Source organism: Lactuca virosa, chromosome 4 (genome assembly GCF_052849685.1).
Source record: "Lactuca virosa cultivar CGN04683 chromosome 4, Lactuca_virosa_CGN04683_v6, whole genome shotgun sequence".
Classification (NCBI taxonomy): domain Eukaryota; kingdom Viridiplantae; phylum Streptophyta; class Magnoliopsida; order Asterales; family Asteraceae; genus Lactuca; species Lactuca virosa.
The window spans coordinates 107,742,656-107,770,351 of record NC_136429.1 but is presented as its reverse complement, the minus strand read 5'-3'; the positions used below and the strand labels follow the sequence as shown (position 1 = coordinate 107,770,351).

The window sequence follows — 27,696 nt, the reverse complement described above, 5'->3', positions numbered from 1 at the left end:
AATCATTGGGTCATATCTTCGATAACTGTTTCATGTCTTTTGCATGCCATGGATCATTAGTGGTTCATTGAGGGGTTGTATCGTGTAGCGGGTTCCAATATGTTCGACTGCTATTCTGGTTTTTGGTCTGAATCGGTCCGGGGGTATTGTGCGGAAGGCCTTTGGTCAGGATTCAGCAGGTTAGTTCTCCGGTAATCGTCAAGGTTCAGTGGTTTTAGTATTTGTTCTGGTAGGAGTGGCAGTTGCTTATGGAAGAACTGTTGGATTCGAACACGAACGCTGCTAAGTGAGGAATGGTAGCAGAAAGATGGTGGTGTCACTTGCATGTGTTGTTTGTTCATTGGTAATGTCAGGGGAGTTTTATATTCAATCAGGTTGTAGTCGATTAGGAACAAATAATTCTTTGAGAATGGAAGTTGGGATAAATATTCGTCGGTTCAGGGCGAGGGTTACAGTTTTAGTCGCCAGCATAAGAACTCAGGAATGGTGTCATTGCAGGTGATCTGGATTATCAGGTTGGTTAAGATTTCAAGAGTATCCTTTAGGGTTTCAGGATTTGGGTGATCATGGAGTTGGCTAGCAATGGAAAGCTAGTATTGTTTAGCGCAGGGCATGGGCGGTCCATTCTGTTTGAGGAAGACGGGTCGGAGATCTATAAGGGATTAAGAGGTGAGAGACCTTCGTCGAGTCCAAGTGGGGTAGAATTAAGTGGTTGTTCAGATTGAGGTTGTGTTGGTGGGAGTTCAGGAAACTCCCGACCGCAGGTCGGCATCTCTATTGTTATTCATAGTAGGCTGTGAGATTCGAATGCATGACCCGAACTCCTGATGGGTTGCAGGATTCGGCTCAGGATGCGTGGCATTGTGATGGTTTGAGTGTGGTAAGGCCATTGGTGGTAACCATGGTTGGTTTGAAGTGTTGTAAGACTGCGATGGGATCATAGCATTCATCAGTTCGAGGTAGATTATTATTGAGATGGTCTGGATGGTCGGGGAATTATTCTATGTTCTAGGTTGTGGACCATTGGGGTCCGAGGCGGAGTCGGGCCTGGGTGGGTCTTGATGAGTGGGGCCCGTGGGCGAGCCCCATGTGATTATGGAAATTCAGGTTGGACGTGGTAGGGACCATTGGGTCAAGGTTTTGGATCTTGAGTTGCAGGATCATGAAGGTGACCAGTGTGTGACATAAAGGGGTTTTAGGCTGGATAGCCTTGTTGTTGGACTCTTGGGAACCTAGTGGGTGGACCAGGTGCGAGACTGGTAGTCTCGAAAATGGTTTGAGGGTATTTATTTATAGGTCAATTGAGGGGTGTCGGTAATTAGAAGGTGGTAGTGTGAAATGCAAATGCAGATTCGTGGATCTCGGGTTATGAGTGGAGAATCGAATTGGTTTTGGGTAAGATCTCGAGTCGGGTATCACACATGTTTTGTGCATGATTCTTCGTTTCAGTAGAATAAGAAATTGGGGTATCTATATGCCAAAGGCATTAATTGCAAGGTTCAAGGGTAAGAATGGGTTTAGTATGATGACGGATCGAGCCCTTATGTTGTGTCTTGGGATGGTTATATCTGTGGAAGAACCACATCGTGGTTGGAATCAGGAGAATATAGGTTGTTGGAGACCGGGTATGTGATGAGGCTGTAGTGGGTCATGTAGCATTCACTTTTAGCAGTAGATTTGGTGGTAAGGTATCTTTGGGCAATTCTTGCCAGTCGATATTTTCTTTCGGGAGTCGCGTGGGGCTACTGTGTGCTTGTGTGTCTTCTGGATCAACAGTCGGGTAGGAGTCCGGTGTTTTAGATAGTTGGCAGACAAGTTGGGACCAGAGAGGTCTCAGATGGTTTTAGAAAGCAGCTAGGTGGAAGCAAGATGAGTCAGAGTGGTTTCAGTGATTTGAGATTACGGGTTTCGAGAAAGGTAGACGTGGTTTTCTGCAAGGGTTTAAGGTTCGTTCTTTTTTAGGTTTGGTAAGTTCTGCTAGGGTTGGTTTCGGTTGTCTTGGGGAGGCGGTAGTATTCTCAGGTTGTGTTTGTGTTGCTCTGATTGTTTGGCGTGTTGAGAAAGGTAAAGACGGATTTCGAGGACGAAATCTCATTTAAGTGGGGGAGAGTTGTAACATTCCGTTTAAAATAAATAAATAGATAAATTAAATAATTAAATAATAGCCCTAAATCCGTAATAATTTGCCAATGTTAGCCATGAGAAGTTAAATGATATAATTTTTGGATTTTTGGGGATCTATATTGAAACAATTGGACTTGAATTGTGATGAATTTTGGATGTTGGGGGTTGTTACGTAATTTGTGGGCTTAGTTTGAAAAACATCTTGTGGAGAGGGACCAAACTTGGAAAAAAATGTAATATGTTTGAATGAGACACGGGATAAACCAGGTGCCCCCTTCCCGCTCGTTTTCCTAATGCAAACCCTAAACCTAGTTAATTTCACCAGCCGCCACCATTATGTAGTATTCTCAGTCGCCGCCGCCTTGTCGAGACCGACCGCCACCCTACCACCTGCAACCTCGCAGGCGGACACCACCACAACAGCCCCTACTGTCGGTGACATCGTGTACAACCGGAAGAACCGCCGAAGACCGATGATTGAAGTTGTGAACGTCGACATGTGGGTCCTGATCGACCGGAAGGCTCTCGGTAAGGCTAACAACATCTCACTCTTTCGTTCTTCCCTATGTGTTCGGCATTAGGTACGTCGTTGTTGCCAACGATGGCCTTTGTCCGCTGTTTTCATCTTTTTCGGCGTCGTCAGCCGCCTAGTAGGTGGCTGAGTGTATGTGTGCTCGAAAATGTATATTGCTTTCGGTATTTTTGTTGTTGTATGAGCAATATTGGGCCGGAAATACCAAGGAAACCCACCACCATCACCACCGTGAGGTGGTGGCTGCCACCGTTTTGCCGCTACTAGCCACCATCTCCAGTGGCTGTGTGTTTATGTGCGTGATTGGACTGGTATTTGGAATGCTTTTGTCATTGGTTTGGTTAGGAATGACAACCGCCACCACCGTGAGGTGGTGCCGTCGTAAACCACCGTCGACCACCACCACCTGAGGTGGCAGTGGGTGGTGCCCGGCCTAGTGAAACTCTAATCAGCTTAAAAGTTAACCGTTGGACCTCATTGGCATTAGTTTGGGCTGGAAACCCTAATTAGGGTTTAGAAAACCTTAATCTTGGAGACTTTTTCTTGGGACCTGCTGGGACCCGCATTTTGGACCGTTGGATTGGAATTATGAGTTATGCACGGCCACATTGTATGATGGACCTAGTAGAGTAATGGGCTTAATGGATTAAGTCCTTAATGGGTTAAGTGTTCTTACTTAACCCTAATCGTCATTTTATGTGAAAACCCTAATTGTGTTTGGGCTTCGAGTTGGGCCTTTCTTTTGGGCTTAGGTGTTTGCGTTCTTGATGGGCCATTTGAGAACAAGTGTATGGACTAGTTTGAATGGGCTTTAGGGTAAGGCCCATGTAAAGGGTTTGGGCCCAATTTGGAGAATTGGGCCATAATTGATTATTTGGCTTTTGGACCTCCAGAGTTTGAGTTTGGGCCTTGCTCTTGGACCAAGCTAGGTTAGGGGTAAAATAGTCTTTTTACCCCAAGTATGGATTTATGGTTATGCATTGGCACCCAATTGTTAATTGGGTGTTATTTTGATGTTTGACAGTTCGGGGATCTGTCAGCCAGCAGACGGGGTTCATATGTGTGATTCGGCAGTGTGAGGTGAGTCTTCTCACTATATCCATGGGTCGAAGGCACCAATGCCGACCCATTACGTGTTATGTGGTATGCTAGTTGTCTCTGTGATACTTGAATGAAAGACCCCGGGGGAGCCCGTGGCAAGTGGATATCAGACATGGGAGGGGGGGAGCCCATGACATTCTAGGTAAAGACCATAGGGGAGCCTATGACATACCAGATAAAGACCATGGGGGAGCCCATGACAACTGTATGTATGTTGCATGATAATTTGTGGTTGTATGTTGTATGGTATTTTGGAGAACTCACTAAGCATTGTGCTTACGGTTTTCAGTCTATGTTTCAGGTACTTCGGTTTCAATTGGAACAGCTCGGGATGATTGCAGATCACACACCACAAGTTTCTGTATTTCAAGATTTACTTTGATTGATGATGTTTTGATTAACTCTGAATTACCTTGGTTTTATGGAATTCGTTTGTACTAATGATTTAATAATCTAAAAACAAAAATTTTTATGTCATGATTTTTTTTTGGGGCGTTACAAGTTCGGGGCGTTACAGTTCTTTAGCACAAAATAAGTAGACTATTTAATTTCAAAGTCTCATATATCTATATAATGATCAATAAATGGATATTAATTTGGTAATTGGGTTTATGTTTCCAAGTGCAAGAAATATCAATATACTTTGGTTTTTTGTCCCTAGTTTGAAAATAACAATGTACTTTGGCATCAATAAATGCATGTTGTTTATCTAATTGTGTTTATGTACCAATTGCAAAAAATAGAAATGTACTTTTGGTATTTCTTGTATTTAAGTGTAAGAAATAGCAAAGTAATTTGGCATTTCTTATATTTAAGGTTCTTTAGCACAAAATAAGTAAACTATTTAATTTCAAAGTCTCATATATCTATATAATGACCAATAAATGCATGTTGATTTGGTAATTGTGTTGATGTTCCAAATGCAAGAAATGGCAATGTACTTTGGTTTTTTGTCCCTAGTTTAAAAATAGTAATGTACTTTGGCATCAATAAATGCATGTTGTTTTTCTAATTGGGTTTATGTTACAAGTGCAAGAAATAGTAATCTACCTTTGGTATTTCTTGTATTTAAGTGTAAGAAATAACAATATACTTTGGTAGTTTTTGTTTATGTTGATAGTTTAACTTATAAGTTTATGTATGTTGTTATTTATTATGTAGTTGGAAAATCTGTATGCAATGCTTAACGACCCCGCGTGTAGGGAGGAACTTTATGCGTTTTATCAATTGGGGAAACCATAAGCAGGGGCGATTCGACTATGGTGCCCATAGTTGCACCAACAACCCCTATTTTTTCGGATGCAATGTGACATTTTTTTAAATTTTTTGATTTTTCTATTATTGTGCCACTACGTAAAAAAAATGCCACCAGAAACAGCTACTATGAAAGCATGCGTCCGCTCCTGACCACAAAGTAATGATCAAGGACGAAACGAGGGGAAACGAGGGGAGTAGAGATGATGGTTTGGATAATTAGTTTGTGTTTTGTATGTTAGACTTGTTGTGACAATTACACCTTTCTTGTTTAATTATTTTGGTATTTGTATGCAATTATAACACTTTGGCACCTAATTAGATGTTGTTATATAATTTTTTTCTTCATTTAATGTCGTTACATATTGGTTTTTTGTACCCAAAAAGTGTTGATTTAAAAAAAAGTAAAAATAAAAAATAAAAAAATGGAAATTATATTACTGTCGACATATATTATTATCGGCGATAGAGAATATTACCGGCGACAAGGTTATTAACGGCGACATTTTGAGAAAATAGCGACAGGGCAGTACCGACGACTTTTTAGCGGTGATGTGTCGCCGCTGTAGCTTTTACAGACGAAAAATCCAACCTTTAGCGGCGATTTTTTTCGCCGCTAATGCCTCTTTTTCACTACAAGAAAAACGGTTATTAGCGGTGATGCTATTAGCGACGACAACAATTATTACCGGCGACATGAGTTTAAGTCGTCAGTAATAGTGGTTGTCACTGCTAATAGCATCACCACTAAAGGTATTTGGTAGCAATCCATGTGCTTGTGATCTCGTAACCCTAACCGTTGATTGGTCCTTATATCCAAAAGCTGAAAACGCGTGTCGTTAAGTACTAGTACCGGCGACAATAATAGCAACGACACTTGTCGCCGCTAATGATCGAAAATAAGGATCGCGAAATAGTTCCCTCTAAGGCGTCGCCACTAATAATCAAATTTCGCCGCTATTGCTTTGGCGTCGCCGGTAATAGGTGTCACCGGTAAAAGTCATCGCAAATAAACACCTTTGCAGCTTTCTTTCTTCCATATTTTGCTTCCATTTTCTCTCGATTTTGTCTTCCCTCTTCTACTTCCATCTATCTGTGACGTCTTCTTTCCATCGGTTCGACTTAGGATTTCCACCGGTTCCATCCCCATCTACCAGCAACGCCTTTCCATCACCGGTGACGTATCTTCTCCGACGACTAACGTTTAATTCCAGTAACTAAGGTGCAATTCCTTCCGAATTTCTCTTTATCTTTCTCTTGTAATGTCTATTTCCACCTTATAGTTGAGTTAATTGCAAATAAAAAAAACGTTGATTTTAGTTTGCTTTCAGTTGTTGCTGTCACTTGATCGATTACCACCACCACTACACCACTTTGTTGATTTTCCGGCCACCATTGTTGATTTCCGGCCACCACATATTCCTTTCTCCTTTAATTTCGAGATTATTTGAGAAATTTGTGTATTTGTGTCTATTATGTGAAATTAGCCATATGTGTGTATATTTGATATATATTTGTGTATTTGCATGGTATATGTATGTGAATGTATGTATAATGTGTATTTGTATGTATGAAAACATGAATGTGGAATATTGTATGTGTATAGGGTATGTATATGTGTCAATATGTGTATTTGTATGTATATGTGTGTATAATGTACATTTCTATGTATGAAATGTGGATTTTATGTATGTATGAAATGTGACTTGTATGTAATGTGTATATTGCAATGCAATAATGGAAAAAGAACAAATAAAGTAGGATGCTATTATTGATAATGATATTTAAAGTATATGTGCATTTGTATGTAATTTTGAATGTATGTGTGTATAATATGTATTTTTTTTGTAGGATACTATTATTGAGAATGCTATTATTGTAAGATGCTATTATTGAAAAAACAAATAAAGTAGGATGCTATTATTGAGAATGCTATTTTTGTAAACAAAAAATGTGGATTGTAAAAACAACGAATAAAGCAGGATGTTATTATTGTAGGATGCTATTATTGAAAATAAATAAATAAAGTAGGATGCTATTATTGAGAATGCTATTTTTTTTACAAAAAAAAAAACAATGTGTATTTGTATGTATATGTGTGTATAACGTGTATTTCTATGTATTGTGTATTTGTAGTAGAAATTGTATTTGTATGTCTTATAATTTTTTAGGTTATGGCGTCGATATGGATCTTGTTTCTGTACACCATGACTGCTGTTATGGGTCGTGGACATGGGGGCGATGGAGCCAAGGACCCACCTCTCTCAGGCGGTAGAGATAATGGTCAGCACGAACAGGATGTTAAGTCTATTTATGAATTTTTAATTACTTTTTTTATTCAGTTAGTATAAAATACTATTTCTAATAATTTTTAATTATATTTGTAGTTGTGCCACACATGAGAGCCAGATGAAAAATGAAAAAAATTAATCTCGACAAGGCGCTCTTAAATAATAAGGACAAACCAATTGACAGCGACTATGATAGTGATACGACATTTGATCCCGTACGAGATCCAAAAAAAAACATGGTTGCACACGAAATTGGGAAAATAATGTAGCGGATGGTCCCTTTTGATAAAGGAACTTGGAAAAGACTTTCCCCCGCTATAAAGAATACAGTAAAACAAATTTGGGGGTAAATTATTTATATGAGAATATTTTATATGGTTAATTATGACCGGTTTTTACTTAGCTTACTTTTTTTTGTTTTTTTAAACAAAGTTTGATTTTGATCGGATTTTCCAGGATCCAGTGGCTGCTAGGCTGTTAGAGAGTTTTGAAGCGACTTTTTTAAAAGGTTTTAGAGAGCGTAAGGCTGACGCGAAAGCATATTTTTTATTGTCGGAGAGTATAAGGATATCCCGAGAGCATTAGCCACCCCCCGGATGATATGGAGGTTGATAATTGGAGGAAAGCAGTTGAGTATTTCCAAATGGGTGAACACCTAACTACTTCGACAAGAAACAAAATAGTTTGTGAACTGCAAACGTCCGTGAACCGTGGGGGGTCGAGCTCGTATAGCAGTACTTGCTATGTAAATGTCTCGTACGATATATGTAATTATTTATTTCAAATATAATCTAATTTTTATTGTTAAACAGAACCTAAAGAGAGTTGAAACGGTCTGTGTTGCTTATACCGACAAGAATAGTGTATTTGTTACTGATATAGTGGAGCAGCAATACATAAGTATTTAATTATAATTTTATGATATACTTATGTGTTTATTTATACTTAATTGTTGAATCATTTTTGGAAAACACATAATCGGTTAGTGGAAGAGCTCCTAGAACAAACGCAAGGGTCAAATAGTGAAAGAGATTTAACACCCGCTGAAGAAAGAGCATGTTTTGAGAGAGTAGTAGGTGAACGACGTGACCATATCAGAGGCATCAACCGAAAACCTTCTAATATCCCGCTGATTTCAAGGTTCTTTAGCACAAAATAAGTAGAAAGTAAGCTACTATTTCTTGTAAAACAAGACTATTTAATTTCAAAGTCTCATATATCTTTATAATGATCAACAAATGCATGTTGATTTGGTAATTGTGTTTGGAATTGTGTTTATGTTCCAAGTGCAAGAAATAACAATGTACTTTGGTTTTTTGTCCCTTGTTTAAAAATAACAATGTACTTTGGTATCAATAAATGCATGTTGATTTGGTAATTGTGTTTATGTACCAAGTGCAATAAATAGCAATGTACTTTTTGTATTTCTTGTATTTAAGTCGAAGAAATAGTAATGTACTTTAGTAGTTTTTGTTTATGTTTGATAGTTTAACCTATAAGTTTATATATGTTGTTATTTATTATGTGGTTGGAAAATCTTCGTGCAATGCTCAACGACGCGGCGTGTAAAGAGGAACTTTATGCGCTTTTTCAGTTGGGGAAACCACAAAGTGATGATAAGGAGGAAACGAGAGGAACGAAGGTGATGGTTCGCCGGATAATTAGTTTGTGTTTTGTATGTTTGACTTGCTGTGACACTTTGGTCGTTGTTGGAATTATAAGATTTTTGTTGTTTATTTTGGTATGTATATGAAATTATAACACTATATGGTACCTAATTGGATGTTGTTATATAATTTTTTTTTATGTATTTAATGTCGTTACGTATCGTTTTTTTTGCACCCGAAAAGTGTTAGTTTAAAAAAAATGAAAAATAATATTACCAACGACACTATTAGTCTATTACCACGACAAAGGGTATTACTGGCAACAGAGAATATTACCGGCGACAGAAGTATTAGCGGTGACAAATATCTTTAGCGGCGACATTTTGAGCAAAAACATGGCAGTACCGGCGATTTTTTAGCGGGGATGTGTCACCACTATTACGTTTACTAGTGGCGAATCTAGGATTTAAACTCATATGTGTCCCACTTAAACGAAATGATAAAATAAATGGGTCAAAAAATTTGTTTATCGGGTCGATTTGTTAATAATATCATCTTAGTCAAATATATTATTAACTTTAATAAGAAAGATCAAAATAAATTTAAAAAATACTCACAAATGTCTTACAGTTGTTCACGACGCGTTGACATATTTTTAAAAAAATATATTAGTACATCGTTGCTAATACCATCTAACACATTTTTCTCAATATATGACACTAGACAATCATTCATAAATTGATCACTCATCTTATTACCAGGGGTGAATTTACCTTTATACAAAGGGTGTCCACGGACACCCCTAAATTTGAAATTTTATTTACAAGATATATCATAAATTTTAGAGGACACCCGTTGGAAAAATAAAATGGACACCCTTTGGATGTAATATGAATGTAATAACACAGAAGATATAACAATAAATTGAATGTTTACATTTTGACAATGGTAATAGATTCTAAATTATTAATGCTTACAAAAAGATCAGAAGCATAAATTTAGGAGTTAAACAAACAAAATATTTTTCGAAAATATAATAACAAAATCTTTCAAATATAATATTTTTGGTTGAAATTTACTAAAGGAAAACTAAAAACGTAAAAAACAAATTACGATTTTTCTGGATCCGCTGCCAAACCCTTCGTCTTCTCAACATTGAATTCCCGTCGGCCGCAAGCAATTATTTAGTCTCGCCGACGAGCACAGTTGTGGCCCTTTGCGATCTCCGGCGACTGCAATCTGCCTTGAACCGTTGTTGGACTCTTGTTTCAACGTTCTTGACTTCTGGTTCTGCATCTCTGATTTATCAACTGCTACATACGTTCGCATTTCTTACCATCTCCGTCTTCAGTTGCAACTTGAAAGGGCTTCTCTTGCACTTGATTTATTTTTTAGGTAAAATTGTTTCTCTTTTTTTAGAACTCTAGTATACTGAATTTAGCTATTTGGTGTGGTGTAAAAGCATCCAACGAGTGTTATGTATATGAAGTATATGAAAAGTCAAAGTCTATAAAACTAGAAAAGTCATACTCTACACCTACAATTACTTTTGTGATGATATATGTCAGGCACTAGAGACTAGAGTCTTGGAAGTTGGTATAATAAATAATAAACAATTACTGTATTAGAACCTAATTTACCTTTCCTTATTCTATTTTGATTTACATACAATTTATTTTGATGATTTATTTCTATGATAGTCATATAAATTTCATTTTGTTTCATATATAATTTGTTTTTTATTTTATATATAATCTGTTTTGATGATTTATTTAGGCATAATGCTAAAGTTTTTTAAAAGAAAAGGTGAGACAAGCTCCTTATCTCATGATCATGATAATCCACGACCAAACGATGAACGAACACCTTCAAAGTATACGAGAGTTGATTTAAATACACTTCCCGCGGACCCCAAAGAAAGGCCAAGTATGGAAGTGTATCATGTAAATCAACGAGATGAGATTAGAAGAGCCTACTTGCAAAAAGGACCTTATCAACCTCGTGCTCATTCTTTCCAACAAAGAGAGATTAGAGGTAAACTTCGTAGATTTAGTTCCTCTTGGTTTGATGATCATAAATAATGCCTAGAGTATAGTATTAAACTAGAAGCAGCATTTTGTTTATGTTGTTATCTATTTAAATCTGAGATAAAAAACAAAGGTGGATCAGATCATTTTGTAAAAAATGGATTTAATACTTGGAACAAGAGAACAAATCTAGATCTTCCCAATGATGGAAGCCCACATAATATGGCAATCCAAAAGTGTCAAAATCTGATGAACCAAAGACAATCCATAGCTACTGCTTTTGACAAGCAAACTGATTTGATGAAGACCAACGAATGCATTAGACTAAATGCTTCTATAGATTGTGCTAGATTCTTAGTGCGACAAGCGTTACCTTTTCGGGGTCATGATGAAAGTGAGGACTCGAATAATACAGGTAACTTTCTTGAACTTCTTCTCTATGCTGATCGAAATGATAAAGTGGGTAGTGTTGTGTTGAAGAATGCTCCAAAGAATTCACAAATGACATGTAGTTCAATTCAAAAGGACATTGTACATGCTGCAGCTAAGGAAACTATTAAGGCTATTGTGAAAGATATTGGAGATGAGCTCTTTGCAAGTCTAGTAGACGAATCACGTGATGTATCTTGTAAAGAGCAAATGGCATTGGTTTTGCGGTTTGTGAATAGTCAAGGAGTTGTTGTAGAGAGGTTTATTGGCATAAAACATGTCAGTGACACTTCGGCTTTGTGTCTAAAGGCGACTATTTATTCTTTTTTGACAGAATGTGGATTAAGTCCACATAGGATTCGAGGACAAGGTTATGATGGAGCTAGTAACATGAGCAGTGCATTTAATGGATTAAAGACACTAATTATGAAAGAAGTGAAATCTGCACAATATATTCATTGTTTTGCTCATCAGTTACAGTTAGCACTTGTGTTTGTTGCAAAGAATCATCCTGACATCAATGACTTTTTTTATTTGATTTCTCGTTTGTTAAACATGCTTGGTTCTTCCTATAAACGTCGAGACAACTTAAGAGAGAAACAAGTAACAAAAGTGGTGGAAGCATTGGCTGCAGGTTTCTTTTATTCTATCTTCTTTTTATTTTATGGTGTTTATGTTTTTTTGCTAATTTATTTTTTATGTTAATTTTAGGTGAAATTCAAAGTGGTACAGGTTTAAATCAAGAAGTCGGTATCAAACGACCTTGTGATACTCGTTGGGGTTCTCATTTTGGTTCACTCTTAAATATCAAGAGAACATATTCTTCAATTTGTGAAGTACTTGAAGACATTAAAGTTAATGGTTACTGTCAAGATCATAGAGGGGAAGCACGTCGTCTCTTGAGGTCATTAAAAACGTTTGATTTTATTTTTTGCCTACACTTGATGGTTGATATCTTAGGGGTCACAAATGATTTGAACATAACGTTGCAAAAAAAAGACCAAAATATTGTAAATGCGATGCATCAAGTGAGATCCTCTAAGGCCAGACTCATACAAATGAGAAATGAAGGATGGGAACTACTTTCAAATGATGTTACTTTGTTCTGTGATAAATGTGAAATTGATATTTTGAATATGGAAGATCCATATTACAATGGAACAAGTCGTCGCAAAGGTTCACAGGTTAGAAACTATAAAGTTGTTTATTTTTTCAAGTTTCTAAATTAATCATTAACACATTTTTCTATTTAATTCACAGATTAACTACTTACACCACTATAAGTTTGATGTATTTATTGTGGCCATAGATATGCAATCTCAAGAGCTTAACAATCGATTTAATGAAGTAAACACATCATTACTTGTTTCTATGGCTTCTTTGTGTCCAAGTAAGTCTTTTCAATCATTTAATGTGGATGAACTACTCAAGATGGCTATGTTTTATTCTAACGAGTTCCCAGAACGTGACATTGGAGCACTTAGAGCAAGTCTTCAAAATTATATTGTGGATGTACGTGGAGATGCAAGGTTTAATAACTTGAAGGGAATTGGAAACTTGGCAAAGATGATGGTTGAAACAAACAAGCATACAATATACCAATGGTATATCTTCTACTAAAATTAGCATTGATATTGCCTGTTGCAACATCCACAGTGGAACGTGCATTTTCTGCGATGAAGTTGATAAAGAACGATTTGCGTAATAAGCAGTGGCGAATCTAGGATTTAAACTCACATGTGTCCCACTTAAACGAAATGATAAAATAAATGGGTCAAAAAATTTGGTTATCGGGTCGATTTGTTAATAATATCATCTTAGTCAAATATATTATTAACTTTAATAAGAAAGATCAAAATAAATTTAAAAAATACTCACAAATGTCTTACAATTGTTCACGACGCGTTGACATATTTTTAAAAAAATCTATAAGTACATCGTTGCTAATACCATCTAACACATCTTTCTCAATATATGACACTAGACAATCATTCATAAATTGATCACTCATCTTATTACGCAAATCGTTCTTTATCAACTTCATCGCAGAAAATGCACGTTCCACTGTGGATGTTGCAACAGGCAATATCAATGCTAATTTTAGTAGAAGATATACCATTGGATATATTGTATGCTTGCTTGTTTCAACCATCATCTTTGCCAAGTTTCCAATTCCCTTCAAGTTATTAAACCTTGCATCTCCATGTACATCCACAATATAATTTTGAAGACTTGCTCTAAGTGCTCCAATGTCACGTTCTGGGAACTCGTTAGAATAAAACATAGCCATCTTGAGTAGTTCATCGACATTAAATGCTTGAAAAGACTTACTTGGACACAAAGAAGCCATAGAAACAAGTAATGATGTGTTTACTTCATTAAATCGATTGTTAAGCTCTTGAGATTGCATATCTATGGCCGCAATAAATACATCAATCTTATAGTGGTGTAAGTAGTTAATCTGTGAATTAAATAGAAAAATGTGTTAATGATTAATTTAGAAACTTGAAAAAATAAACAACTTTATAGTTTCTAACCTGTGAGCCTTTGCGACGACTTCTTCCATTGTAATATGGATCTTCCATATTCAAAATATCAATTTCACATTTTTCACAGAACAAAGTAACATCATTTGAAAGTAGTTCCCATCCTTCATTTCTCATTCGTATGAGTCTGGCCTTAGAGGATCTCACTTGATGCATCGCATTTACAATATTTTGGTCTTTTTTTTGCAACGTTATGTTCAAATCATTTGTGACCCTTAAGATATCAACCATCAAGTGTAGGCAAAAAATAAAATCAAACGTTTTTAATGACCTCAAGAGACGACGTGCTTCCCCTCTATGATCTTGACAGTAACCATTAACTTTAATGTCTTCAAGTACTTTACAAATTGAAGAATATGTTCTCTTGATATTTAAGAGTGAACCAAAATGAGAACCCTAACGAGTATCACAAGGTCGTTTGATACCGACTTCTTGATTCAAACCTGTACCACTTTGAATTTCACCTAAAATTAACATAAAAAATAAATTAGCAAAAAAACATAAACACCATAAAATAAAAAGAAGATAGAATAAAAGAAACCTGTAGCCAATGCTTCCACCACTTTTGTTGCTTGTTTCTCTCTTAAGTTGTCTCGACGTTTATAGGAAGAACCAAGCATGTCTAACAAACGAGAAATCAAATCAAAAAAGTCATTGATGTCAGGATGATTATTTGCAACAAACACAAGTGCTAACTGTAACTGATGAGCAAAACAATGAATATATTGTGCAGATTTCACTTCTTTCATAATTAGTGTCTTTAATCCATTAAATGCACCGCTCATGTTACTAGCTCCATCATAACTTTGTCCTCGAATCCTATGTGGACTTAATCCACATTCTGTCAAAAAAGAATAAATAGTCGCCTTTAGACACAAAGCCGAAGTGTCACTGACATGTTTTATGCCAATAAACCTCTCTACAACAACTCCTTGACTATTCACGAACCGCAAAACCAATGCCATTTGCTCTTTACAAGACACATCACGTGATTCGTCTACTAGAATTGCAAAGAGCTCATCTCCAATATCTTTCACAATAGCCTTAATAGTTTCCTTAGCTGCAGCATGTACAATGTCCTTTTGAATTGAACTACATGTCATTTGTGAATTCTTCGGAGCATTCTTCAACACAACACTACCCACTTTATCATTTCGATCAGCATAGAATTGAAGAAGTTCAAGAAAGTTACCTCTATTATTCGAGTCCTCACTTTCCTCATGACCCCGAAAAGGTAACGCTTGTCGCACTAAGAATCTAGCACAATCTATAGAAGCATTTAATCTAATGCGTTGGTTGGTCTTCATCAAATCAGTTTGCTTGTCAAAAGCAGTAGCTATGGATTGTCTTTGGTTCATCAGATTTTGACACTTTTGGATTGCCATATTATGTGGGCTTCCATCATTGTGAAGATCTAGATTTGTTCTCTTGTTCCAAGTATTAAATCCATTTTTTACAAAATGATCTGATCCACCTTTGTTTTTTATCTCAGATTTAAATAGATAACAACATAAACAAAATGCTGCTTCTAGTTTAACACTATACTCTAGCCAGTATTTATGATCATCAAGCCAAGAGGAACTAAATCTATGAAGTTTACCTCCAATCTCTCTTTGTTGGAAAGAATGAGCACGAGGTTGATAAGGTCCTTTTTGCAAGTAGGCTCTTCTAATCTCATCTCGTTGATTTACATGATACACTTCCATACTTGGCCTTTCTCCGGGGTCCGCGGGAAGTGTATTTAAATCAACTCTCGTATACTTTGAAGAAGGTGTTCGTTCATCGTTTGGTCGTGGATTATCATGATCATGAGATAAGGAGCTTGTCTCACCTTTTCTTTTAAAAAACTTTAGCATAATGCCTAAATAAATCATCAAAACAGATTATATATAAAATAAAAAACAAATTATATATGAAACAAAATGAAATTTATATGACTATCATAGAAATAAATCGTCAAAATAAATTGTATGTAAATCAAAATAGAATCAGGAAAGGTAAATTAGGTTCTAATAGAGTAATTGTTTATTATTTATTATACCAACTTCCAAGACTTTAGTCTCTAGTGTCTGACATATATCATCACAAAAGTAATTGTAGGTGTAGAGTATGACTTTTCTAGTTTTATAGACTTTGACTTTTCATATACTTCATATACATAACACTCAGTTGGATGCTTTTACACCACACCAAATAGCTAAATTCAATATACTAGAGTTCTAAAAAAAGATAAACAATTTTACCTAAAAAATAAATCAAGTGCAAGAGAAGCCCTTTCAAGTTGCAACTGAAGATAGAGATGGTAAGAAATGCGAACGTATGTAGCAGTTGATAAATCAGAGATGCAGAACCAGAAGTCAAGAACGTTGAAACAAGAGTCCAACAACGGTTCAAGGCAGATTGCGGTCGCCGGAGATCGCAAAGGGCCACAACTGTGCTCGTCGGCGAGACTAAATAATTGCTTGCGGCCGATGGGAATTCAGTGTTGAGAAGACGAAGGGTTTGGCAGCGGATCTAGAAAAATAATAATTTGTTGTTTATGTGTTTAGTTTTCCTTCTGTAAATTTCTACCAAAAATATTATATTTGAAAGATTTTGTTATTATATTTTTGAAAAATATTTTGTTTGTTTAACTCCTAAATTTATGCTTCTGATCTTTTTGTAAGCATTAATAATTTAGAATCGATTACCATTGTTAAAATGTAAACATTCAATTTATTGTTATATTTTCTATGTTATTACATCCATATTACATCCAAAGGGTGTTCATTTTATTTTTTCAACGGGTGTCCTCTAAAATTTATGATATATCTTGTAAATAAAATTTCAAATTTAGGGGTGTCCATGGACACTCTTTGTATAAAGGTAAATTCGCCCCTGACGTTTACGGTGATAAATCTAACTTTTACAGACCACTTTTGTCGCTGCTAATTCCTTTTTTTCTTGTATCACATTTAAAGACGAATAATAGTGACGGACATGATATGTCGTTAACTTCTAGATATCATTTTAGTCTTGGACTTTTTCTTAAAAAAAACTGGCGACGTATTCTACGTCACTAGTTTACTTCCAAAATGAAAATAAATAATAAAATAAATAAATAAACAAATATAATAAAAAAATAAATTACAAATACGACAGATTTAGGGACCAAATCTTGTAGCCATATAGCAATGTGTTTTTTCACTAAATTTATCAACGGATCCAAATACGATCACTAATTTGACACTTATACGTAGATAATGATTTAAAGGTATTAAATGATTGGCAACATAATTACAGTTTACCACTAATCCACAGCCAAATTATTTTAAAAGAAATTCGTCCTAGTTCGTCGCTGATGCTCAATTCTAGCACGGATGTAATCCCTCGCTGAATCATAACAAAGGTCTAGAAATGTTGATTGCCGCATCAAATATATAGTATTCATAACCCTAACTAAGTATATTACGAAAGTATATGGAAACAATATAGATGTAAATATTATCAAATGAGTCTAATTAAACTCGTTTACTGACTGATTCAAACCTAAAGAGTTAATGCATAGATCGTAGTTATATTACATAACCTAATGTTTAATTATCTATTTTAAATATAGTCCATTTGACATGAAATTCAACATGAATGCTTGATTATTATTTAAACATGTATTAAAATTAAGGATAAAAAGAACCCCACACATAATTAGTTCACGATTACAGACATTATGTAAAAAATGCATTTTAGAAAACAAATGTTAGTTGAAATTTTACTAAAACGAACAATGTAAACCCTTAAAATTGTATGTTTAATAAATAAAAGTGATTCAAATAAAAGAAAGTCACTGAATAATTGAAAATGGACCTGACTTGTTCAAAAATTTGTCTTGGGATACAAGTAAATGGAATATGAATTTTAAACTGAAAATACTTTTGGAATGCTCATAGAATATTCAATCTTTTTCCGTACGGTATTTATTTTTCTCATATTCACCTTTGACAGGTTCGTGGATCTAATAACGATTCCATCATTCCATGATGTCCAAAACATGCTATTAGATAGAGTTAGATTATAAAGTGTTAGATGCACTTTTTTTCCTTGGTTTTGGATCTAAAGTTTTTGGGATATAGAAATATAGTGACATGCAAAAATGAAGATACCATGATACCAAAAATAGTTTAAAAGACATGGTTTTGGGATATAGAAATATAGTGACACGCAAAAATGAAGATACCATGATACCAAAAATAGTTTAAAAGACATGGTTAAAGTGTTGTTGGAAAAATAATTGGTGAATTGAAACTAATTATGAATGTTGAGAGGTTGAATGGTGTATAATCTAAAACAGATGTTTAATTTTCGGTTATTATTCATACATAATTAAGAACGATATTAAATATAATGTCTGAATACGGATTGTGTTTTTTTTTTTGGAAATGGAACTTCCTTAACGAGGGTTTCGGGTCACTTTTCACGCACCGATTAATCTCCCGCTGCAAACATGAGATTATGTCTCATGCCTTGGAGTCACTGTAGACGAACCTCCATGGCCACATGGGTTAAGTAGTGTCAGAATTTGAGCATGGATCAATAGGTTTTTCAGCATATCTTTTACATGTCTTACAATGTCACCACAACCCAAGTGGTTAAGTTACGGATTGTGTTTTAATGCTATTTAATTGTTTTAGTGGTTGTGAGTTGTAATATAAATAAAACCTTTTGACAACCATTGTAGATACACCAAAGAGTGCAACATAACTCTCTTCTTCTCCGCTTCATCTTCTTTTTCTTACTGAATCTAAGTAAAATTCAGGCCTACTGAGTGTTCGGGTGGTCTAGAAGAACCATTCCTAACTGTTGTATCTTCGGAAACAAACATCCGGTAGCGGATGAATTTGTTTTAAAAACAATGTGTTAAACACATGCCTCAGCATTTTCTATTTTCTTGTTTGATTTCGTACATTTCCGTGATAGTATTCTTACAATCTTCAAACAAATTCGTTTGTACGAAACGAACTAGAAATTGGAAACAATTTTACTTGCATTCTTGTTTATATTGTACGCTTTTCACGAGGAAAAGAGAAAAAAAAATAAAGCAGGTTTTGTTCCTATATGTTCGGTTTAACAGCAGTCCAGAAAAAAAAACGATTTTTTATTTTATTTTTCTTAGTCGATTTTGATAAAAATAACATTCGTGTAACAATTTTCTGAGAAAATGCATTTATAGCAGTTTTGTGTTTAAAAATAACATTGTTTTGTGAAAAACAGTTTTGTTTAGTTAAAAATAACTTCAGTTTTATGTAAAACAACTTTAGAAATCATAAAACAATTTGGTTTTACTGAAAAACAGTCCATAAAACTGAAATGACAGCTTGGTTTTACTTAAAAAAACAACATATTTTTGATAGTTTTGCTGAAAGACACCATTAGATTTTCTGATTTCAGAAATTAAACATTAGTTTCGCTTCATAAATTTCTATTAATTTTTAGAAATCTAGTATCAGTTTGCATCATAATTGTTTATTAGATTTTGTATCAGTTTGTGCATCAAATTTCCAGATTTTCTACATTAGATTTTATATAAGATATTACATCAGTTTTATTCATCAGAATTTACGATTTCAGAAGTTTAGTATGAATTTTTTATCATAAATGTGTATCAGTTTTGTATCAGAACTCAATTTTACACATAAGTTTTTTAAGAAAAACAAATTAGATTTCTGAAACCAATTAAGCATCAGATTAGCATCAGAATTTTTCTTCAGTTGAAGACCTTGAAATTGTCTTTTGTTTACGAGCAGTCCATGAGACAAGATTAAATCCCAAATAGATGGCAAATCGCCCTATGGATTGTATGTCAACTGTAAGACCAACCCAATCCGAGTCAGAGTAATCCGGAATCGGTAAGGACGCTGATGTTTGCCAAAGAGCATCTGTGAAGGCTTGTAGCTATTCAACAGATTGATGACGAATCAATATAATGAGATTGGTTATGCCTTTTAAGTAACACAAAATACGTTTAACAGCAGACCAATGGTTTTCAGTTGGTGCATGCATGAACAGACAAACTCGATTCATAGTAAAAGCAATATCTGGGCGTGATAAAGTAGCATACTGCAAAGCGCCAATAGTTTGGCGATACATGGTTGGATCCAAATGGAGTGGGCTATCATCAATATGTAAGAGTTGAGAGGGACTCATCGGAGAGCAGGCTGGCTTGCAATCAGAGAGGCTGGACCGCTGAAGTATCTCGAGGACATATTTTCGTTAAGATAACATAATATTCTTCTTGTCAGGTACAACCGCAATGCCCAATAGTGAAGTAGACCCAGATCTTCAATGGAAAAAGTGGAGCTGAGACGATGTATAATGTGATCAATGGCTGTCGGGTTGTCACCAGTAATAATTATATCATCCACATAAACAAGAACATAAACGATAGGGCCACCAGAGTTGAGAATGAAATGCGAAGGATCGGTTTTGGATCCTGAAAAACCAAGTTGAGTTTGGGTCGTGGACAATCGGTTAAACCACGCTCGTGGAGCTTGATTGAGCCCATAGAGAGATTTGTGAAGAAGATAAACATGATTCGGTTTGGTTGAGTCAATGAAGGCAGGAGGATGTCTCATGTAGATAGTTTCTTGTAAGTCGCCATGTAAAAAATACATTTTTCACATCCAAATGTCGCAGAACCCAATTATTGGTCACAAAAAGATACAAAATAATCTGAATGGTGGTTAATTTTATTACATGACTAAACATTTCATGATAGTCAACACCCGATTGTTAATTAAATCATTTGGCGACTAGACATGCTTTATGACGAGTAACATTACCCAGTGGGTCCTTCTTTAACCTGTACACCCACTTACAATCAATAAGATTAATATTTTTAACATAAGGAACCAAGGTTGTAAAATTCACTCGGCGGTCGACTGGCGATAAGCGATTAATCGGACTAGGCGGGGATTAATCGGAGATTAATCGGGGACCCTTAATTATTAATAAAATCATTTAAAAAACTAATTTCCCTAAAAAACCAAGTATTTGAAAATTTAAAAATTTGAAAATTTGAAAATGTTAGTTTAATATTTTAAAATTTGAATGCTTAAAAATTTGAAAAATTAAAATTTTGGTGTAAAATTTGAAAATTAAATTTTTTTGAAAATTTTAAAAAATTCCCGCCTATGACCGCCGAGACCGCCAAGGGCCACCAACGACCGCCAAGGCCGACTTTGACCGATTTTGACCAATTTCCGCCAAGCACCCTAATCGTAATCGGTTTAAGGCCGCCAAGCGATTAATCGCCGATTAATCGGCCGCCAAGGCCGATTTCTGCAACACTGTAAGGAACTAAAGACCATGTGGAATACTTTTGAAGCGCTTAAAACTCCTTAGCCGTGGCAAGACGCCACTTTGGAGATTTATTGGCAACGGTAAATGAAGTGGGTTTGTTTTGAGAGCAAAGGGCACGAGTTGAACTGTAAGCAGAAGGATCAAAGCGGGAGGTGCGAGTAGGATTTTGATGAAGATTAAGAGGTCGAGGTCGAGGAGGATGAGGAGGTGAGGGTGGAGGAGGTGAGTGAGAAGAAGATGAATGTGTGGTAGTGTTGGTAGAGGTGGAGTGATTTGTGAAAACGGGATCAGTGACCTCGATTGGGGGTGGTGTAGGAAAGATAGATGTATAAGGGTTTTAAGATAGGATGGTTGGTTTTGGCGGTGAAGAATGAAAAGGAAAGACATGTTCATTGAACAGGACATGTCAGACTATGTATATTTGTTCGGTTGTAGGATCAAATCAGCGATAACCATGGTGGATAGGGCTATAGCCAAGAAAAACACAAGGTGTGGATCGAATGTAACGCCCGCAGATTCGGACTAGTCAATTCAGAGATAATAAGCGTTAAAAATGACTTTTTGATAGAAGATTATTTAGCATAGATAATCTTAACCAAAGTTATATTATATGTCACAAGGATTTCGTACATATAAAGAATGCTGAAATCCGACTTATAACGAAGAAGTTATGACCCATTGAAGTTTCGCGATTAAACCGGCACGGCTCTGCGTAACGTAAAAAATGATTTTTTGATAACCTACTTTTTAGCCTTCGAAATCTATACTAAATTTGTAGTATATGCTAAACCGAGAGCGTGCATATAGAGAACATCCAAATCTGACTTCGTTTGAGGAAGTTATCATTTTTCTAAGATTCAGCGTAGCAGTATACAACTCAGAAATCGAAGTTTAGATCGATCGATTTTTAGCCGACACAATCTAAACGAGAAATTGAAGATCTCGTTAATAAGAGCTCAACGATATAAAGACAGCCGAAAACGGACAACAGATGACAAAGTTATGAATTTTTAACGGACTTTAACTGTCTAAGCCTGTTAAAATATAACTTTAAAAAATAAATTCAAAATTAGCCGACGGGGTCTAAACAAAAGTTGTAGATTACATCGCTACCTACGCGTGGATATAAAGAACGTAAAAAATGGAGCTTGTATGCGAAAGTTATGGATTTTAGAAGAGAATTAATTTTTGGATTAAACCTCAAAGTGCCACGTGGCAAGATCTTGGCCACTACTTCTTCCCCACGGCTTTGCACGACACCTTGAATGATTATGCCCAAGGTAGCTAGGAGTATGCCCAGCGTCCCCTTGCGTACGCCCCACGTACGTACGACCTGGCAGCCTATAAATAGAAGGCGTTTTCCCCCGTTTCTCCACACCTCTTCAACCTATTCTCTCTCAAACACCCCGAAACCATCTAAGCCTTTCCCTAGCACCTCCTAGGTGTTAGTAGCGAGTACCGGAGCACCAGAAGGCCCCGAGAAGAAGAGCTTTCGATTCAGAAGTTCTTCCCGCGCAGACCCCGGTTCCTCGCTAAACACCTTTGTAAATGAGTTATGCTTACCATACTTTAAGTATAACTTATGTTTAAGTTCATCATCGTTATTATGAACCTATAAACAAGATTTATCAGTGATTCAAAATCGTTATACTGATTGATCTACTTACGGGAGAGGTTTCTAGAATGTTCATGTTGGCTTGGTTGTTGGATTTTAGAAAGGCTATACGTCGAAATGGTCCTGCCTCCCAACTGTCCTACCTGGCTGATCCTTACTTGATAGATCGTGAAGTAGAATTTCAGTTAATGATGAATCTAGACTAATAATTAGTCCCAATAAATATTATATTAAAACATAGTGATAATAATACTAGGTTTCGTCAAAGGAAAAGACAGTTGCAAGAAGCGAAGCGCTGCCCAAATTTCAAGTCGTCACTTTAACAAGTGAGTGCATAGTTACATTCATCTTACACATAGATATGAAGTATTTAATATTAATACATGTTATATGTGCTTATTATTTGTGTTCCTGATATATATGCTAGATGAACGATTTTTACATGTTTTACGTGATTTAAACTATATATGTATTTTTATACCTATAAATATATTGGGTAAAGATGGGTAGATGAATGATGAGAGAGGAAAGATGATATAGATGATGAGAAGCCTTGACTTTAATGTTGATCCAGTCATATAGCAAAGTATAGATGACGACCATAGACTATTCTAGACAGTCCAGTGGAACGCTAGCAGGCTCGCAACCTGTAGGTGTTTTTGAACTACGTGTTCACCAGATGTACTCTAAAAACCCTAGCAGCTATGGACTTAGTGCCTTATAAATAAACATTGGCAGCTGTGGACTTAGTGCCTAATAGATAACATTCGCAGCTGTGGACTTCGTGCCTATTCTTTAGGACAATCCTTAGGAATAAATAAATGATGAATATATGATTCTTAGGATAGAGTCTTAAGAATAAAGAAGATAATGGGGATGAGAAATTGGGTTAATTGTTTGATGATTAAACATAATAATTATATTATTATGGGTTGAAAACCCTATGTACTCACCGGGTTTCCCAGCCTGACCCACTCAGTTTATTGTATCACAGGTGGCTATATGAAAGATACATTTTGCTGAGAGATTCAAGGAGTATTAGGCCACTAGTTTAATTATTGTACGGCTTGAAATATTTCTTTATGCTTATGTTTCTGTATTGACAATGACATCCCAATGTTTTAAATAAAAATACATTTCTTCGGAAATGCTTTGATAACATCTTTATCGTGTTTTCTGGGAACAAATTCCCTAATACTATTTTTAAAAAAGGATACTCTGATTTTTAAATAAACATAAACAAATCGATCTTTTCTGGTCGTTAAAATGGGGATGTCACAGAAAAAATCAATCTTATGATGGTTACAAGGTCGAAGATAAGGAAAACATTGGCAACCTAAAACACGAAGAAACGAGTAGTCTGGTTTGCTGTTGTAGACAAGTTGAAAGGGAAATTTGTTTGATGAAATTCTAGAAGGAAGGCGATTTATGAGATAAACAGTAGTTTCAAAAGCAAAGTGCCAAAAACGTTGAGGAAGATAAGATTGCGCAAAAAGAGCAAGTATAGTTTCCACAACATGACGATGACGACGCTCAACAATTCCATTTTGTTCACTGGTGTGGGGACAAGAGCGTCGGTGAATAATGCCAAGGTTTGTGAAGAAAGAAGTGAGGGGGTGAAATTCCCCTCCCCAATCGATTTGTACACTTTTAAGTTTGGTATTGAATTATTGTTCAACTACGGTAATGAAATTTGTATTTGTAGAGTAAGCATCAGACTTATGTGTAAGTGGGTAAAACCACATGTGTCGAGTGTAATGATCAACACATAAGAGAAACAATCGATGACCATCAAAAGAGACTGTAGGGGAAGGACCCCAAACATCACAAGATACTAAATCAAAGATTGTATTACTATGAAAAGTAGAGTTATGCAATGAAAGTTTAGAAGACTTACCCAACTGACAAGAAGTACATAAAGTAGAACCAAGTTTTGTATAAATTGGTAAAGAATAACTAGAAATAATATAATTCAAAACACGTTCGTGTGGATGCCCGAGACATTGATGCCAGATGATAGAGGAAGCTTTGGTGGCTGTGAAGGCAAGCTTGGGAAGAGACTTGAGTTAAGGAAGACAAAGTGAGTAGAGCCCGTTATCACATGGACCCGAAAGGAGGATATTATGTGTAAACTCGTCCTTCACAACGAAGAAAGAAGTGTGAAATTCAAAATAAACGTCATTGTCACGACATAACTGTTCAACAGATAAAAGATTCTTTTGAAGTTGAGGAACATGAAGAATATTTTTAAGATTAAGATTTTTTTAGGAGAAAAGAATTTTGAAGAACCAATGTGAACGATAGGAAGAGGGTTACCGTTACCAACACAGAGTGAGTCATTACCACGATAAGCTTCAGAATTTGTCAAGATTTGATAAGTCAGGAGTAGCATGACTATTTGCACCAGTGTCAGGGAACCATGTTGTTGCTGATGTGGAACCAGACTCTGAATAAGTGGCAACATTAGCTTGAGTGTTGGATTTGTTAGGCTGATTTGGACACTGCGATGGTAGATGTCCTATACCACAACGGTTGTACTGACCGTATACTATGTTATGAGTTGAAGCCCACTGAAAATGTCGAGTATTAAGGTTGTTGTCACGACCTCGGTTGTTCTAGTTACCTTGTGAGTGTCCACGAAAGTTACCTCGACGAGTTTGGTTACCTCAGTTATTGAATTGTCGAGAGGCATAGTGAGCTTGTGGTTGTGTGTTTTGTGAGCCAATAGGGTTTAGTTGATACCCTAGTTGAGAGGCTAACAAGTGTAGATTGTTAAGTTGGGACTGAATAGCAACAAGATCAGGTAAGGAGTTAGTAGGAGTACCTACCGTTATAGCAATGAATACATGTGGTGATGTGGTAGTAGGTAAAGAGGCTGATTTGTTGATCATGTAATCATGATCAAAGAAGAGACCATGCAGATCATTGAAAGTAACTGGTGGTTGACGAGCCAGTAAGTTTGATTTTAAGCCATTATATTCGTCGCACAAACCCGAGATGGTAAGCATAACCAGGTCCTTGTCCTTCATATATTTGCCAATATTGGCTAGAGTCGATGCATATTCCAATGCACGACTAAGATAGTTAAGCGGATTTTCGTCTCCTTTCATCTCTATTCTTAGCAATTGTGTTTTTAATGTGTATTCATAGGAGGCATAATTTGGAGCATAGGCACGTTCTAATGAAAGCCAAAGATCTCTAGAAGTTGTACCTTGAACATGTTGAAAACATGCCTCAGAGATGGTCGATAGGATCAGCATGCGAACATGAGCATCGTTGGCAATCCAACGAGAATAACTAGGGTTATCAGTTACATCATCTCTGTTGTAATTTTCCGTTCAAGGTGTTGAAGGGTGCCGTCTACATAACCAATCAAATGGTTGGTAGTTAAGAATGGTTCAATCATCGCTTTCCAGAAACCATAGTTTGTAGGTGAGAGAGTCAAAGAAAATTTGTGGGTGTTATGGGTTGTTTTCTCTGCAGGAGTGAAGGTGAAAATGGTAAACATGTTGTTGTATTGATTATTGATCAGAAAGAATAGAGAAAGATAGGCTGATTTGGATGATCGACCAAATTAGGGTTGGAGGCGGCAAGAGGTTTTTTCGCTCTGATACCAAATCAGACCGTGTATATTGATTAACTGGAAATGATTACATAGGAACTCTATATAAGAGTTTAATATTTACATTTGAATAACCTATACTTATTATAAATGTAACTACATAGTCTAACTATTTATGATTTCAGACTTCTGAATTGTATATTTTAAACTTTAGAATTGTAGTTTTCAGTTTCTGATTTCAGTCTTCAGAAAAAGTTTCCAAATGTAGATTTTCTTATTAGAATTTTAGTTTTAGCCTTTAGAATTTCAGATATAATTTTCTAATTTCATAATTTTAGAATTGTTGAAATATATTTTTGAGACAGGTTATAGATTTGGATAATAGTTTTGGCTATTTTATAATTTCTTGAATTCTGTCCAAGCAAGTGATAGAAATGTTTTCTGGAAATTGTAAGCTTAAATAATTGTATTTGGTGTTTAAATGATTTCTGAAATGTCACCATCTATAATTGAATGATTTCCTTAGTGAACTCTATGGATGCTAATTCCACTAAGTGATGGATTGATCTAGGTGCTACCTGTCATGTGTGCTCAAAGAGGTAGTGGTTCAAGAACTTTAAAGTGGTGCATATCTACTTTTCTTTGTCCAAGTTGAGGCATAAATTGATTCTTGAAATTGTTATTCTAAACACTTAAATTTGGTGTTTAAAATATTTCATAAGTGGTATCACCTAGAAAAGGTCTAGTAAGTTTTTATTAACCAAAAGGTATGTTTATGGTCAAGGGCTACGCAAATGGTGGAATGCTTAAGTTCCATGTAATGGCTAATAAGCCTAATTATATCAATGAAATGACTAACCCTTCCACTTATTTGTTTGATTCTTCTAATGTGTGACATGCTAGACTTAGACACTTGTGTTGAATCAAAGTTAACACGACAATCATTCAAGTCCATTGAAAGGACAACATAACCACTTGGATTAATTCACACATATGTGTGTGACATGAATTCAAATCCATCTAAAGGTGGAAATATGTACTTTATCACTTTTATTGACGATTACACTAAACTATGTTATGTCTACTTACTTAAAAGTAGAAATGAAACGATAGACAAGTTGAAAGTGTATAAAAGTGAAGTTAAGAATAAACTCAACAAAAAGATTTAATTACAAAGAAGTGATTGTGGAGGTGAATATGTATCACCATTAAAGAATTTGGTGCAAATCATGGTATAAGACATGAGATTATTTCACCTTATTCGCCACAACAA

The 27,696-nt window shown here is 35.7% G+C and overlaps 2 protein-coding genes across 2 annotated transcripts; one reads left to right on the top strand and one right to left on the bottom strand.

Moving 5' to 3' along the window:
• Nucleotides 1-8,824: 8,824 nt before the first annotated feature.
• On the top strand, nt 8,825-13,070 carry LOC145104882 (uncharacterized). The gene is made up of 8 exons (XM_079042047.1): nt 8,825-8,944; nt 10,329-10,388; nt 10,478-10,505; nt 10,686-10,943; nt 11,070-11,999; nt 12,077-12,549; nt 12,626-12,969; nt 13,022-13,070. Exons 1-8 carry the CDS (start codon nt 8,825-8,827, stop codon nt 13,068-13,070), a joined length of 2,262 nt encoding a protein of 753 aa, XP_078898173.1.
• A 112-nt stretch (nt 13,071-13,182) lies between these two features.
• Nucleotides 13,183-25,971, bottom strand: LOC145104881 (uncharacterized). The gene is made up of 7 exons (XM_079042046.1): nt 25,686-25,971; nt 14,453-15,772; nt 14,355-14,375; nt 14,183-14,249; nt 13,903-14,125; nt 13,316-13,826; nt 13,183-13,202 (listed from the first exon to the last, which is right to left on the bottom strand). The coding sequence occupies exons 1-7, from the start codon at nt 25,969-25,971 to the stop codon at nt 13,183-13,185; spliced, it is 2,448 nt and encodes an 815-aa protein (XP_078898172.1).
• Between the last annotated feature and the right edge of the window lie 1,725 nt (nt 25,972-27,696).